This window comes from Gadus macrocephalus, chromosome 22 (assembly GCF_031168955.1).
Source record: "Gadus macrocephalus chromosome 22, ASM3116895v1".
In the NCBI taxonomy this organism is placed as follows: Eukaryota; Metazoa; Chordata; class Actinopteri; order Gadiformes; family Gadidae; genus Gadus; species Gadus macrocephalus.
In genome coordinates, this window is record NC_082403.1 from 17,160,962 (window position 1) to 17,173,620 (window position 12,659).

A 12,659-nucleotide genomic window follows, 5' to 3' on the forward strand; every position below is an offset into this window, starting at 1 on the left:
AGCAGAAGAATGCGTACACCCGCATATTAACTTTCCACCAGTCGTGTAGCAGGTGTCTCAACCCAAATATTGTCTCCCTAAAGGCAGAATGTGGACATTAGGGTCCAAACCTCCAACTTTTTGAGCGGGGAGTCAAAAGGCCCTGCCCGCCAGAGCATCCTGCCCCCCCCCCCCCCCCCCCTCCCACTCAGACAGTAAAAAGTAGGGACCTAATATTAAAGATGCATTTATCTCCTAGCGGTGGGCAGCAGGCATCGATCCAGGCATGTCGATACCAATGAAAACTCCACTCGCAAACAAAATTAATCTCCACCTTCGTCTGCCTCTGCTCGCTCTCTGAACCTGGATGGAGAAGAAATACAATCTATCCCCGGGCTGTCTGACTGCATTGCCTCGAAAACCAATCGCTGTTTTATTAACTCTCAAGCCCCATCCACGCACGCTAAAACCCCTTCTTGCTCCACCACTTAAAGGATGGTCTTGTAGTTTTTGCTGCTTTGGCGCACCACAGGTTGTCTGGAAGCTCGTCGACCGAGGGGATAGAATAACTAGTTTGTTCCCCTTCAAAGCCACATTGAACCGTTCTGCACGTACCAATCTCCTTGTTCTCCCCTGTAACCCCCGCAGTCTTGCCCACCATCACTACTACCGTCCCTCCTAGCTATTCAAAGCACGCGCTGGCAGGCTCTTGTTTGTGTGAGGTTGTGGGGGTGGCCTTGGTAGTTGGTTTGTGTGAGGTTTGCCCTCCTCTCAGGAGTTGTTAAGTCAGGGCTGGTTTCGCTGCTCACTTACAGCTGCTCACTTAAGTAAATCAACTCTCTTCAACTACCTCTTCAAATATCTCTCTGACATAACGTCAAACGGTTATGAATATAAAACCGAAAGGACACTACGTTTCAGAAATCTCCAGTACTTCAGCCAGTAAACAATATAAGTACAATCAACGTCAAATATAAAAACACTGTTACAAGTTTCAATAGATGGCCAATAACAAATTAAGTTATCGAAGTAGCTCTGCTTGTCCACAGGTACTTTTGTTGTGTAAAAGTTATTTCTGTCTAGAATGAGCGGCACATATATGCACCCTAAAGAGTTCTTCAAATTCATTATCAATTTTCTTTTGTTTTCAACCCTTTTCTTGAATGTCGATCATCTTTTGACTCTGCCTGTTGCGGGGAGCTTAATACTGGGTCACACGGCTCGGTGTTGGCTTCTCTATTCGTCGAGCACGTGTAGTGAATGCATAGCAGGGTCAGAAGGATGTAAAATCTACCTATTATACCACCAGTGTGATGAGCAGTTACAAGCCGTTTTGAGATTCTGCCTCTTCTGACATCACAAGCGGGCGTGTCCACCTAGATGTATGACGGATAGATAAGGAACGTTTGCTGCAGTCACTTGTGATGTCAGAAGAGGCAGAATCTCAAAACGGCTTGTAACGGCTAACCACACTCGCACCTGGTGGTATAATATGGTGCCTTTTTAAAGTAAAACAAAGTTAGGAAATATCTATTGATAGCTATTTCTCTCTCGTCCCCCAATATACACATATCTAACGGCCCTACTTTGCACCTTTTTAAGATCTAGCCATCCACTAAAGCAACATTTCTTAATTGACTGAATTGATTTGGCTGTAGTGGCACTTTCAAATGTTCAGTTGTATTCATGAGGTTGGTGTGAACGAACGGAAAAAACCCTGCAATGAAGGACGGGCGTGCCTCGTCTGTTCACTCGCGATTCCACCAAACAAAAAGGAACAATGGCTAATATACTCATGCATTAGTGGCAACATGGTCTCACAGGAATCTGTGAAATGACTATGGTCGGACGCTTAACTCGAAATCCGTGGCCACATCACGGAAACACGCCGATATCCGTGTGTGAGCCACGGAATAACAGTGTCATTTACTTGCATTGGAGCAAATTCCGTGGCCACATCACGGACAATTGAAGTGATTCCGTCAGACCACCGCGGATTTTGAGTAAAGCCCCCACTGTGGTCAAATGTGGCACACACACAGATTGAAACGGGAGCACACACACAGATTGAAACGGGAATCTGTGTGTGTGCCACGGAATATCATTGTCATTTACTTGCATTGGAGCAACTGGACAATTCAAAAGTGTTTCAGTGAGACCACCCCGGGTTTTGAGTTAAGCCCCCGTGGTCGACTCGCTCGTTGAAACGGGGATCCGTGTTGCATTGGAGCAAATTCCGTGGCCACATCACGGAAATCGGCGTGTTTCCGTGATGTGTCCACGGATTTCGAGTTAAGCGTCCGACCGTAGTCATTTCACAGATTCCTGTGAGACCAGGTTGATTAGTGGACGTCATCAAGACTTCACCTATGCTGTCAAAACACAGGGCCCCATTGTACTGAAGAGCTCAATGTTGGCCCCGGCGGAGATGTTGTCCTCACACTTGTTAGCGAGAGGCAACAAGCGATACTGCTGTTAACAGTCGAAGCCCTGTTGGGATTTCAATGCGTCCTTTTGTTTTTGAGAAGAAACGCTTCACCGCGAGCTAAAAACGTAGCATGACCGCCATTAACTCGAACCATACGCAGCTGCTGCTGCGGCGGTGGCGGCCTGCTCCTCTGGGCTCCTTTCCATTAGCCGGCCTGCTGGGTTGGCCACGGTGTCATGGTTTGCGCGGGACATGCCGTATGCCATCTGGATTATGTGTTGGTCTATGAAGAGCTGCATCTTTTTCATTACTTGCGTCATGTGAGGAGGCGGCGGCGGCGGTGCATCGCACCCGCTCAATGACTCCCTTTGTGTCCCCTTCTAATTTCAGCACAACACTTGTTTCCTTTCCCCCTAAAGCCCTAATCACATGCCGTCCCTTCTTCACCACCCCGCTCCTGTGTGCCCAGCGAGGCACGCAGGCGGCCCGGCGCACTGCGCTCGGTGTTTCACCGCCCGTGGTGGTCGACCACAGGGTTCAGTGGCACTCAGGGGAATAAACACTGGCAGACTGTGAGGGAGGAAGGCGCTGGTTCACCCTGTGTGTGTGTGTGTGTGTACTACTCACAGCGATGGGAGACTGCTGGCTCAGCCTGCCCGTCGGTGCATTCCTATGGGGAGGCTGCTCAAATTAGAGCCCTTTTTTCTTTTTAAGTTGATCCCAGTCATCAAGTCAAATATGTCCTATTCCTTTTCGTTCGACTCCCAGGTTCATCCAGTTGAAGCTGGAGCGAGCCAGCTCCGCCGAGCGCCAGCTGGTCTTCAGCGAGATCCTGCAGGCCGCCTACCAGCTCATGGTGGATGTGTTCGGAAACTACGTCATCCAGAAGTTCTTTGAGGTATGTCGCGGGGGACGTGGTCCCGTGGGTCGGTGTGATGTCAGGGCACAAACCCCTAAAAGGACACCTACAACATAAACTACAAGTCAAAATGTTTGGGAATATGCATGACCTCACGAGTGTCAGATGACCACACAAGGCTCTCTGAATAGCATCTCGGGATGCATTTTGGCACTTTAGCACCGCTGTCTCCTTCCTCCATGGACGGCTTTGGACGCCCATGTTTGGATATCCCTCACGGGAGAAATCCATGTGTCAACACGATGGCGTTACCGTCTAGCCTAATGGGTGCCATGGAAATGTAGCCATAGTAATGACATAAGAATCCTTTTATAGCATGTGGGATCCTTAACGAGGCACCATCGAGACGCATCTATCTCTAGGATCCCCCGCCCTCTTGGGTTCTCCCTACATCACGTCATTGGTGTGTGTCTGTCTGTGTTTCCTGCGTGCAGTTTGGCAGCCTGGACCAGAAGCTGGCCCTGGCGGAGAGGATCCGCGGCCACGTGCTGTCCCTGGCCCTGCAGATGTACGGCTGCCGGGTCATCCAGAAGGCTCTGGAGTTCATCCCCTCGGAGCAGCAGGTCATCGTGAGTCCTCTCCCGGCACACCTTCATCACCGCGCCCGTTGTTCCAATCAGCCCCGGCTTGTTAAAGGCGGGGGGGGGGGGGGGGGGGGGCTGATTTAATCTGGGTTAGCGGCGGGTGGAGGAGCGCCTCCTCCGGCAGGCGTGGCCCCCCTGCCGCCGGCCTATCTGCAGCCCTGAATGACACTGATGGGGCCGCAGGTGCTGGCACTGCTCGGAATGGGTCCCGGGTGGGAGGGTCTTGGGAAGTCGAGAGGAAAGGTTAATGCCAGGTTGTGTCTGTGTGGGCGGGGGGTCCGGGTGGCTGCGTTGGCAAGAAGTCTCTCTTCGGTGTCAACATGCTGCATGAATCGTTTTAGTTCTAGGGCTCAAATGACGGGCTAGGACGCGAGGCGTGCTCCTGGATCGTCTCTGACCTCTGTACTCTGTCTCCCCCTGGTCTCTCCCCTCCGGCCCTGGGCAGAGCGAGATGGTGCGGGAGCTGGACGGCCACGTGCTCAAGTGTGTGAAGGACCAGAACGGGAACCACGTGGTGCAGAAGTGCATCGAGTGTGTGCAGCCGCACGCCCTGCACTTCATCATCGACGCCTTCAAGGCCCAGGTGAGGGCCCGTCTCGCAAACCTCCTCTCTAAATATCAGTCGTCCGCCCCCGACTCAAAGAGACCACACGATGGCTATATATAGATGTTATTGTTAGTGGTACCATTTGATGGTGTAGCAGACATTGTTCCGTTTCAAACGTCTCTGATGGAAATCAATGTCTTGAGTCAACATCAGCCGCTCTGCCAAGGATGTGAAGGCAGTCACTTTGTCAATGGCGTTCAGGTTCTGTGTGAAAACGGTTGCCCGCGTGGGAATTTACAGGCAACGCAGGCACCTGTAACAGGCTGCTGCTAGTTATATTCAAAGCGGCACTTTTCCCAACACCTTGCTCCGACAGTAAAACATCTGTCGCTGTCGAGGGAGGACGGGGTAGACGCGTTGCTGTGACAACCAGAATCCTCAGCCCCCCCTGTGGCAGCCGCCATCTTGGCAGCACGCTCGCTAAATGTCACATTAGCATAACGTGTGAGGGAGGCTGGGAAGCTACGCGCAGGCTGCTCAAAGTGTTAATCAGAGCAGCCTGTCAGTTAGGCTTTTTTTTATTTTCTACAGCGCTACTCCACTGTGCCGGCGCACACGCCGTCTCGTTTTTTTTATCATTCATTTTTTCTGTTTTCCAAGTTGTATGTATTATCTTAAATCCCACTCTCACCTCTCCCTCCAGAGCTGCGGGCATTCCCAGCCTGCAGCTCTGGTTTTGTTTGTGAAGCTCAAAGCTCAAACAGGCGGAGTTCTCCCTCACCTGCCCTGCGGCGCTTTGCTAGCCGGCTGTGACGAGCTATGAGTCAGAAAGAAAGAGTATTACTCTCCTCCTCCTCCTGGAGGCCCTGAGTGTATTCCAGTGAGCGGGCCCCTCTAATGTCTCCATGGAGGACCACCACACTTCTCTAAGTGCTGCAACACGGGCCTCCGTATTTAGCAGCATCGGTGGCGACGGCAAAGGAGTTGTTACGTGGTTGATTCCCATGACCCCACCCCCTTCATCGACTGTGTGTGTGTGTGTGTGTGTGTGTGTGTGTGTGTGTGTGTGTGTGTGTGTGTGTGTGTGTGTGTGTGTGTGTGTGTGTGTGTGTGTGTGTGTGTGTGTGTGTGTGTGGTCGCAGGTGTTTGCCCTCTCCACCCATCCGTACGGGTGCCGTGTGATTCAGCGCATTCTAGAACACTGCCTTCCGGAACAGACTCTGCCCATTCTGGAGGAGCTCCATCAGCACACAGAGCAGCTGGTGCAGGTACCACACACACACACACACACACACACCCCTTTCTCTTATCCCCTCTCCCAGCTGGCTCACATTCTGACAAACGACTGAGGACATAAACAGAGTCCCTCCCTGTCCCTCGCCCAAAAACCCTTTTTAACCTGTTTTTATCATTTGTTTTCGCCATGCTTGAAGTATCAAGGCCACCGGCTGGTGTCCCGAGGCGTTGTCGCTGACTGTGTGTGTGTGTGTGTGTGTGTGTGTGTGTGTGTGTGTGTGTGTGTGCCTTCTCCAGGACCAGTATGGTAACTACGTGATCCAACACGTGCTGGAGCACGGCCGGGCCGAGGACAAGAGCAAGATTGTAGCAGAGATCAGAGGCAACGTGCTGGGCCTCAGCCAGCACAAATTTGCGAGGTAAGAAAATAAACCGGCAGAAGAAACATCAAAAAGCAAAACCACTCTCACTCTAAGGGCGGTGAGATACCGGGAGACAAACCAATTGCTATACTTTTGTTCTTGCGATGAATATGTGGGGGCGACAGTAGCTCAGAAGGTAGAGCAGGTTGACTGGTAACCGGGAGGTTGCTAGTTCGATACCCGGCCCGGTGTGTGGAGGTGTCCCTGAGCGAGACGCCTCACCCTGACTGCTCCTGGCGAGCTGGCTGTCGCCCCGTGTGGTTGACTCGTTGCCGTCGGTGTGTGACTGAATGGTTGTAAGTCTCTTTGGATGAAAACGTCTGCTGAATGTAAATATGATGCAATATTCAAAGTCTGTAAGAGGTGAAGAGCGTGGGCTGCTATTCAGACAACAGTTGCTGGCAACTCACTCGCGTTTTTTTAATCAAGGAGTGGGACAGTTGATGATGAAGATGATGAAGATGATGAAACCCTATATGGGGCCAGAAGCCGGGAGCTACACTCCCGAGTCTGATTTATTCTTATTATTATTATTACTGACCATGTGGCGTGGCGTTCCATAGCCTCTTGACCGGCTCCTCCAACCGTGTGGGGGGGAAGAGAAAATCGATTCATACTGTATCTTCACGCTGTCTCTTCACGCTGTATCTTCACGCTGTCTCTTCACGCTGTCTCTTCACGCTGTATCTTCACGCTGTCTCTTCACGCTGTATCTTCACGCTGTCTCTTCACGCTGTCTCTCCACGCTGTCTCTGCACGCTGTATCTTCACGCTGTCTCTCCACGCTGTATCTTCACGCTGTCTCTCCACGCTGTCTCTTCACGCTGTATCTTCACGCTGTCTCTTCACGCTGTCTCTCCACGCTGTCTCTGCACACTGTATCTTCACGCTGTCTCTCCACGCTGTATCTTCACGCTGTCTCTTCACGCTGTCTCTTCACGCTGTCTCTTCACGCTGTCTCTTCACGCTGTCTCTCCCTGCCTGGACCGGAGCCGGCGCAGAACGGGGAACAGAATCTTAGTTGAATCAACGGATCGTTTCTCCTTTTCCATTCCGATGGGAGTTTTAATATGGCAGAACTACAGCACGTCACGTAGGGTTACTGTGTGGACAACAGAGGTTTATTGACCAGAGGCAGAGCGCCTCCTCAAGGCTCTACCCCCCCCCTACTGCTCTCTCTCACTCACCCACTAACCCCGCAACACTTTGTTTATTTTTTGCTCGCCCCCGTCCGCAGCAACGTGGTGGAGAAGTGTGTGACCCACGCGTCGCGGGCGGAGCGGGCGGTGCTGATCGACGAGGTGTGCATCCTGACGGAGGGTCCCCACAGTGCCTTATACACCATGATGAAGGACCAGTACGCCAACTACGTGGTGCAGAAGATGATCGACGTGGCCGAGCCCACCCAGCGCAAGATCGTCATGCACAAGGTGGGCCGCACATGGGGTCTCCGTTTAAAGGGTGGGGTCTCTGCTGCGAAGGGAGGAGTAACTGTTGTACAAGGGTGAGATTTGTTGCCATGGGGCTGAGATTTATTTCATAAAGGGGGTGGGGTTCAGCTGTAAAGGGGTTAGAAATCCGTAAAAAAACAGCGGTATCTCTCATGAAGGGGGTGTGGTTCCTGTTATAAGGGGGTGTGGTTCCTGTCATAAAGGGGGGAGGGTCCTGTCATAAAGGGGGGAGGGTCCTGTCATAAAGGGGGGAGGGTCCTGTCATAAAGGAGGTGGGGGTCCTGTCATAAAGGGGGTGTGGGTTCCTGTCATAAAGGGGGTGTGGGTTCCTGTCATAAAGGGGGTGTGGGTTTCTGTCATAAAGGGGGTGTGGTTCCTGTCATAAAGGGGGTGTGGTTCCTGTCATAAAGGGGGTGTGGTTCCTGTCATAAAGGGGGTGTGGTTCCTGTCATAAAGGGGGTGTGGTTCCTGTCATGAAGGGGGTGTGGTTCCTGTCATGAAGGGGGTGTGGTTCCTGTCATGAAGGGGGTGTGGTTCCTGTCATAGAGGGGGTGTGGTTCCTGTCGTAAGGGGGGGTTCCTGTCGTAGGGAGTGGGGTTCCTGTCATAAAGGGGGGGTGGTTCCTGTCATAAAGGGGGGGTGGTTCCTGTCATAAAGGGGGGGTGGTTCCTGTCATAAAGGGGGGGTGGTTCCTGTCATAAAGGGGGGGTGGTTCCTGTCATAAAGGGGGGGGTGGTTCGTGTCATTAAGGGGTGGTGGTTCGTGTCATTAAGGGGGTGTGGTTCGTGTCATTAAGGGGGTGTGGTTCGTGTCATTAAGGGGGTGTGGTTCTGTCATAAAGGGGGGGTGGTTCCTGTCGTAAGGGGGGGTGGTTCCTGTCATAAAGGGGGGGGGTTCCTGTCAGAAAGGGTTGGAGGTCCCCATGAAGGGACAGAGACTACTGCTGTAAATGCACTATGCATCATGCCTTAGAGTGGAACCAAACCGTAACAGTAGGGGACTCACTCTCAAGGGTAAACGCATGCTATTGTGTGCATAACCTGCTATTGACTGTTAACTGGTAGCTGCTGAGCACCACTTCTTGACCAGAAGGTCTGGTTCTCCCCTGTTATCTGCTCCTCAGCCTGGGTGGTTGGTTTGGTAGGTCAAGTGTCATGTATTGCCAGTAGTGTGGGATTTAAGTAGAGGGATGATTTATGCGTTGATTGTATAAATGAATGAGGTCCCGGGGCAGAGTTTCCACCTGAGTAGTGGCGGCTGACTCCTGGAGATGTGATCAAGCGGTAGAATAAACCGTGTGTAAGGAGATCCTCATGCATATTTAAGGATGATTTCTTCTTCTTTTTTTACGGTAACGGTTTTAATGGAAAAATAAATCATTACTTTAAATTTTAATTAAAAAGTTTTAAAAAAGACTAAGGAAGGTAGAGCCAAGTTACGCCTGAAAATACACGTAATGGAATCACTATGATGGAACGGTGTTCATGTCTTGTGTGGACGGTGTCTGCCCTCGTTATGAGGCGTCTGGCAGTGGGTTTGGGAGACTGACGGGACAGTTTGACACGGAGGCGGGCTCCCCCCCGTCAGACGTGTCCTCCACTAACCCAGTGTGCCGCTCCGCAGATCCGCCCCCACATCTCCACCCTGCGGAAGTACACGTACGGCAAACACATCCTGGCCAAGCTGGAGAAGTACTACATGAAGAACGGGGTGGACCTGGGACCCCTGTGTGGGCCCCCCAACGGCATCATGTAAACTCTGACCCCCCCCCCCCCCCCCCCCACGACCCTCCATCCTGCTCCTTAAGTCCTTGATGCTATGTAAATCCCCCTCCCCCTCCCTCCCCCCGTTATTTCTCCCCTCTGCTCCTCATTCGCCCTCAGCCCTCCATCCCCCCCCCCTTCACTTCAGACAGCCTTAGAGTGATGACCCACGGGGTCCTCGGTGGCCCCCGCCGCCCCCAGGTCATTAGGATTGAGCTTCAGGGGGTGGGGCGGGTAAGTCTGCACCCCCCCCCCGACCCCACGCCACCCGCCCCTCTGTTCGGTTGTTTCCTGTGTTTGTGGTTATGTATAAACTAGAACATCACTTCACCTTTTTGCTACTGCTGTAAACATGGTCACACACACGAAGCCTCCCTCTCTCCGTCTCCTCACCTCACTCAGTTACCCAGCTAGAGACCACTATGAGATGGATGAGGGTTTAACTTGTCACAGTCCTAGATCACACACACACACACACACACACACACACACACACACACACACACACACACACACACACACACACACACACACACACACACACACACACACACACACACACACACACACACACACACACACACACACACACACACACACACACACACACACACACACACACACTCCGTGGGCTAACCAGCAGAGAGCTCATTTAGCATGGGAGATTTGTTTTCTGGTCTTGCTTCTATAAATATAACGTGTATACTTGGTGTAGACCTTTGCATATATATATATAAATATATATATAAAACTTTGTAGTTTTTCTGGTTTTTGATGTTGAATCTGTATCTATAATGTATCTTAGTAGTGACCACATACTTCTGACTGTATAATTGTACATTTGTAAACCCTTGTAATGTAAAAGTGCTTTACCACCCCTTTTTGGTATCAGAAGAAAAATAATTAAAAACGAATCACACTGAAGAAAAAAAAATTAGTTAAAAAAAAAACAGCCCTGTGCATTTCAGTGTATATTCTTACCTCCTTGGTTGTGATATATAAGTTGTTGTATATTGTAAATTGTAATATCAAATTTTTTTGTTTTGAAAAGCCCTTTCTATACAGCATAGTACGTGTACAAAGATTCGCCACGCTTGGTTTTATCCTCTATCTTGTCCCTGCTTAAATTAAGAAACGTCGATCTCCCGATCAAAGGTCCCCGATAACATTTAGTTTCACTATTATTTTATGTTTACGTTTATATCTTTTTTTTAATTTTTTTTTTACTTTTTATAGGAATCTCCCCCTCCCACCCCCCTGGATCTGCTGTAAAGCGCACACGTCTGTCTGGGTGTACGGGGGGCGGCTCGGAGACATTCACTTTCATAATTAACTTAAACCTGACCGCCCCCCGTCTCGCTCTGCCACAGAGGTGACCCCCCCCCCTATGGATTGTACAGTGGAGATCCTGGCTCGTTATGATTTGATTTAGATTTCTCTGTGGGTCTTTGTTTGGCATCTCTCTAGTGCTGTCCGTGCTGTATCATACTGTCCACGTGTTTATGGAGGCTCCGCCAGGGAGCGGTGTACATTGGGGACGCAGCCTTGTGTATATTTACTACGAGCACACCTGTAACCATATGTGTATAGTTAACAGAACCTGTGTATGCTTATTGCCTGGGCAACTATTTTTTGTAACAACTGTTGTAGATTGTCTCTAAACAATTGTGTGATCTTTATTTTGAAACAAAACAACAAAAAAAAAACTTTCAAAATTTCCCCGTTGTTTCGAGTGTGATTATTTATTTTATCCTGGTCACCTCGATTTAAATGCATGTGGATTTCCCAAATGCATTTTTTGTATATACATTTAATCTGTTGGGAAGGGGCGGTATTTATATATATATTTTGATTTTTTAGTAAACATCAGATGGATTTGACCATTAAAAAAAAGAAAATAACATTTTGTGTATAGCCTATATACTTTTTTTTCGGGTGGGAGGGGCGCTGTATTTATATATCTATATTGTTATTTTGAAGTAAACATCAGATGTATTTGACCTGAAGGGTCCCCTTCAGATGGTCAAGAGTTAGGTTGCTGAGGCTCACCTGTAGAAACTGACTATGGCAACACCATCAAATCCGATGGAGTAGTGATTATTCCCTGGTCCAGTTAATGCCATAAATAAGAACTGAACCATCTAGTTTGAACCCCCTTCTCAGCGATTAAACCCTGTAGGCGGTGTGCTTATCGGGTTATCTTTCTTAGTAAATGCTCGTTGAGCAGGTTCCCAAAGGAGACAAATGTGCTGCGTGCGTTGCCCATTCATGTCCTCTTACGACAGTCCCGTGTTCGCGTATTTATAGACCATATATGTTCTTCCGGAGGCTAATAAATGTCCCACCTATGAGCGAGGGGTTTACTGATGGTGCGGATGCCTCGACAGGCTGCAGGGGGCATCCTCGCCTCTAGTGGTGATTCCCCCTCTGCATCCTCAACACACGGCACGCACGCGTCGTTATCCCGCGCACGCGCTTCCTTACTGCCAGCTTCTCGGGCCAGTCGGCGCCGGCGTACGGAACATCCTGCCCTCGACGGAGAGGGGGAGGAGAGAATCTCTGTAGGGGGAGAGCGAGCGGAGAGCTGAGAGCTGAGATCTGGCGTGTCTCGGTAGTAAATCTATCAGGTTTAGGGGCACAGAAAGTCGACTCTGAAGAGGGGAGGCCGCGTGGAATCTCCCGACAGTTCCCACACTATTCAATAGACGCTGGAGTCGCGAGCAGCAGCGTGTCCGTGTGGCTTTGAGTGAAGAAGAAGAAGAAGAAGAAGGGATTAAAACACGCTAGACGGATGGTAGCGCGGACGGTGGGTGCGCTCTGAAGTTGGGAGACTAGCGAACACAGCGAGAAGACGCGCTTTTGTTTCCCCGCGAAGGCAGCAGCGGCACGAGAGGCTGCGCTCGCGCCCCGAGCATGAAGCTGCCTTGTCTACTGGCGCTCGCGGCGCTGGTTGTTCACGCCGCCACGGTAAGCAACCACGACCACCCGACCCCCCCCCCCCCCCAGCTCTCTTTATTACGTCTTCCATTGTTGCGGACTGGGATCGCTTTCATCGTTGCCCGTGTATGAATTAACATTTCATGCGTTCGTGCCTGTGCGTGTTCACGAACGGAATGTGTATAGGTTACGCTGTGTGTGTGTATGTGTGCGTTAGCATTGTACTCTGCCTCCCTTAATGAGACGGTTCGGTTGCATGTGCGTCTCTGAAGGTCCTTTATCGATGGGCCGGTGGATCGTGGACGCGACCCACATATCCACCTTATTGGCTCTCCGTGACTCCCGTTAGCGGCGGCCGGGGCCACCCGCCCCCCGCCTTTGTGTCTCGGATTT

General features: G+C 50.7%; 2 protein-coding genes across 6 annotated transcripts in view; both read left to right on the plus strand.

The window, feature by feature from the left end:
• Positions 1 to 11,047, plus strand: part of pum1 (pumilio RNA-binding family member 1) — a 38,776-nt gene extending 27,729 nt beyond the window's left edge. For all 4 annotated transcript variants that reach the window (XM_060043343.1, XM_060043345.1, XM_060043344.1 and 1 more), the window contains exons 17-23: positions 3,176 to 3,305; positions 3,761 to 3,895; positions 4,356 to 4,493; positions 5,600 to 5,725; positions 5,991 to 6,112; positions 7,353 to 7,545; positions 9,190 to 11,047. In XM_060043343.1, coding sequence (XP_059899326.1) covers positions 3,176 to 3,305; positions 3,761 to 3,895; positions 4,356 to 4,493; positions 5,600 to 5,725; positions 5,991 to 6,112; positions 7,353 to 7,545; positions 9,190 to 9,321 — 976 coding nt within the window. In that variant the 3' untranslated portion in view covers positions 9,322 to 11,047. The remainder of the gene's footprint in view (positions 1 to 3,175; positions 3,306 to 3,760; positions 3,896 to 4,355; positions 4,494 to 5,599; positions 5,726 to 5,990; positions 6,113 to 7,352; positions 7,546 to 9,189) is intronic.
• A 737-nt stretch (positions 11,048 to 11,784) lies between these two features.
• sdc3 (syndecan 3) overlaps positions 11,785 to 12,659 on the plus strand; it is a 14,120-nt gene continuing 13,245 nt past the window's right edge. Inside the window, exon 1 of one of the 2 annotated variants that reach the window (XM_060043349.1) lies at positions 11,785 to 12,296. In XM_060043349.1, coding sequence (XP_059899332.1) covers positions 12,243 to 12,296 — 54 coding nt within the window. In that variant the 5' untranslated portion in view covers positions 11,785 to 12,242. The remainder of the gene's footprint in view (positions 12,297 to 12,659) is intronic. The other variant, XM_060043350.1, reaches the window with a different exon arrangement.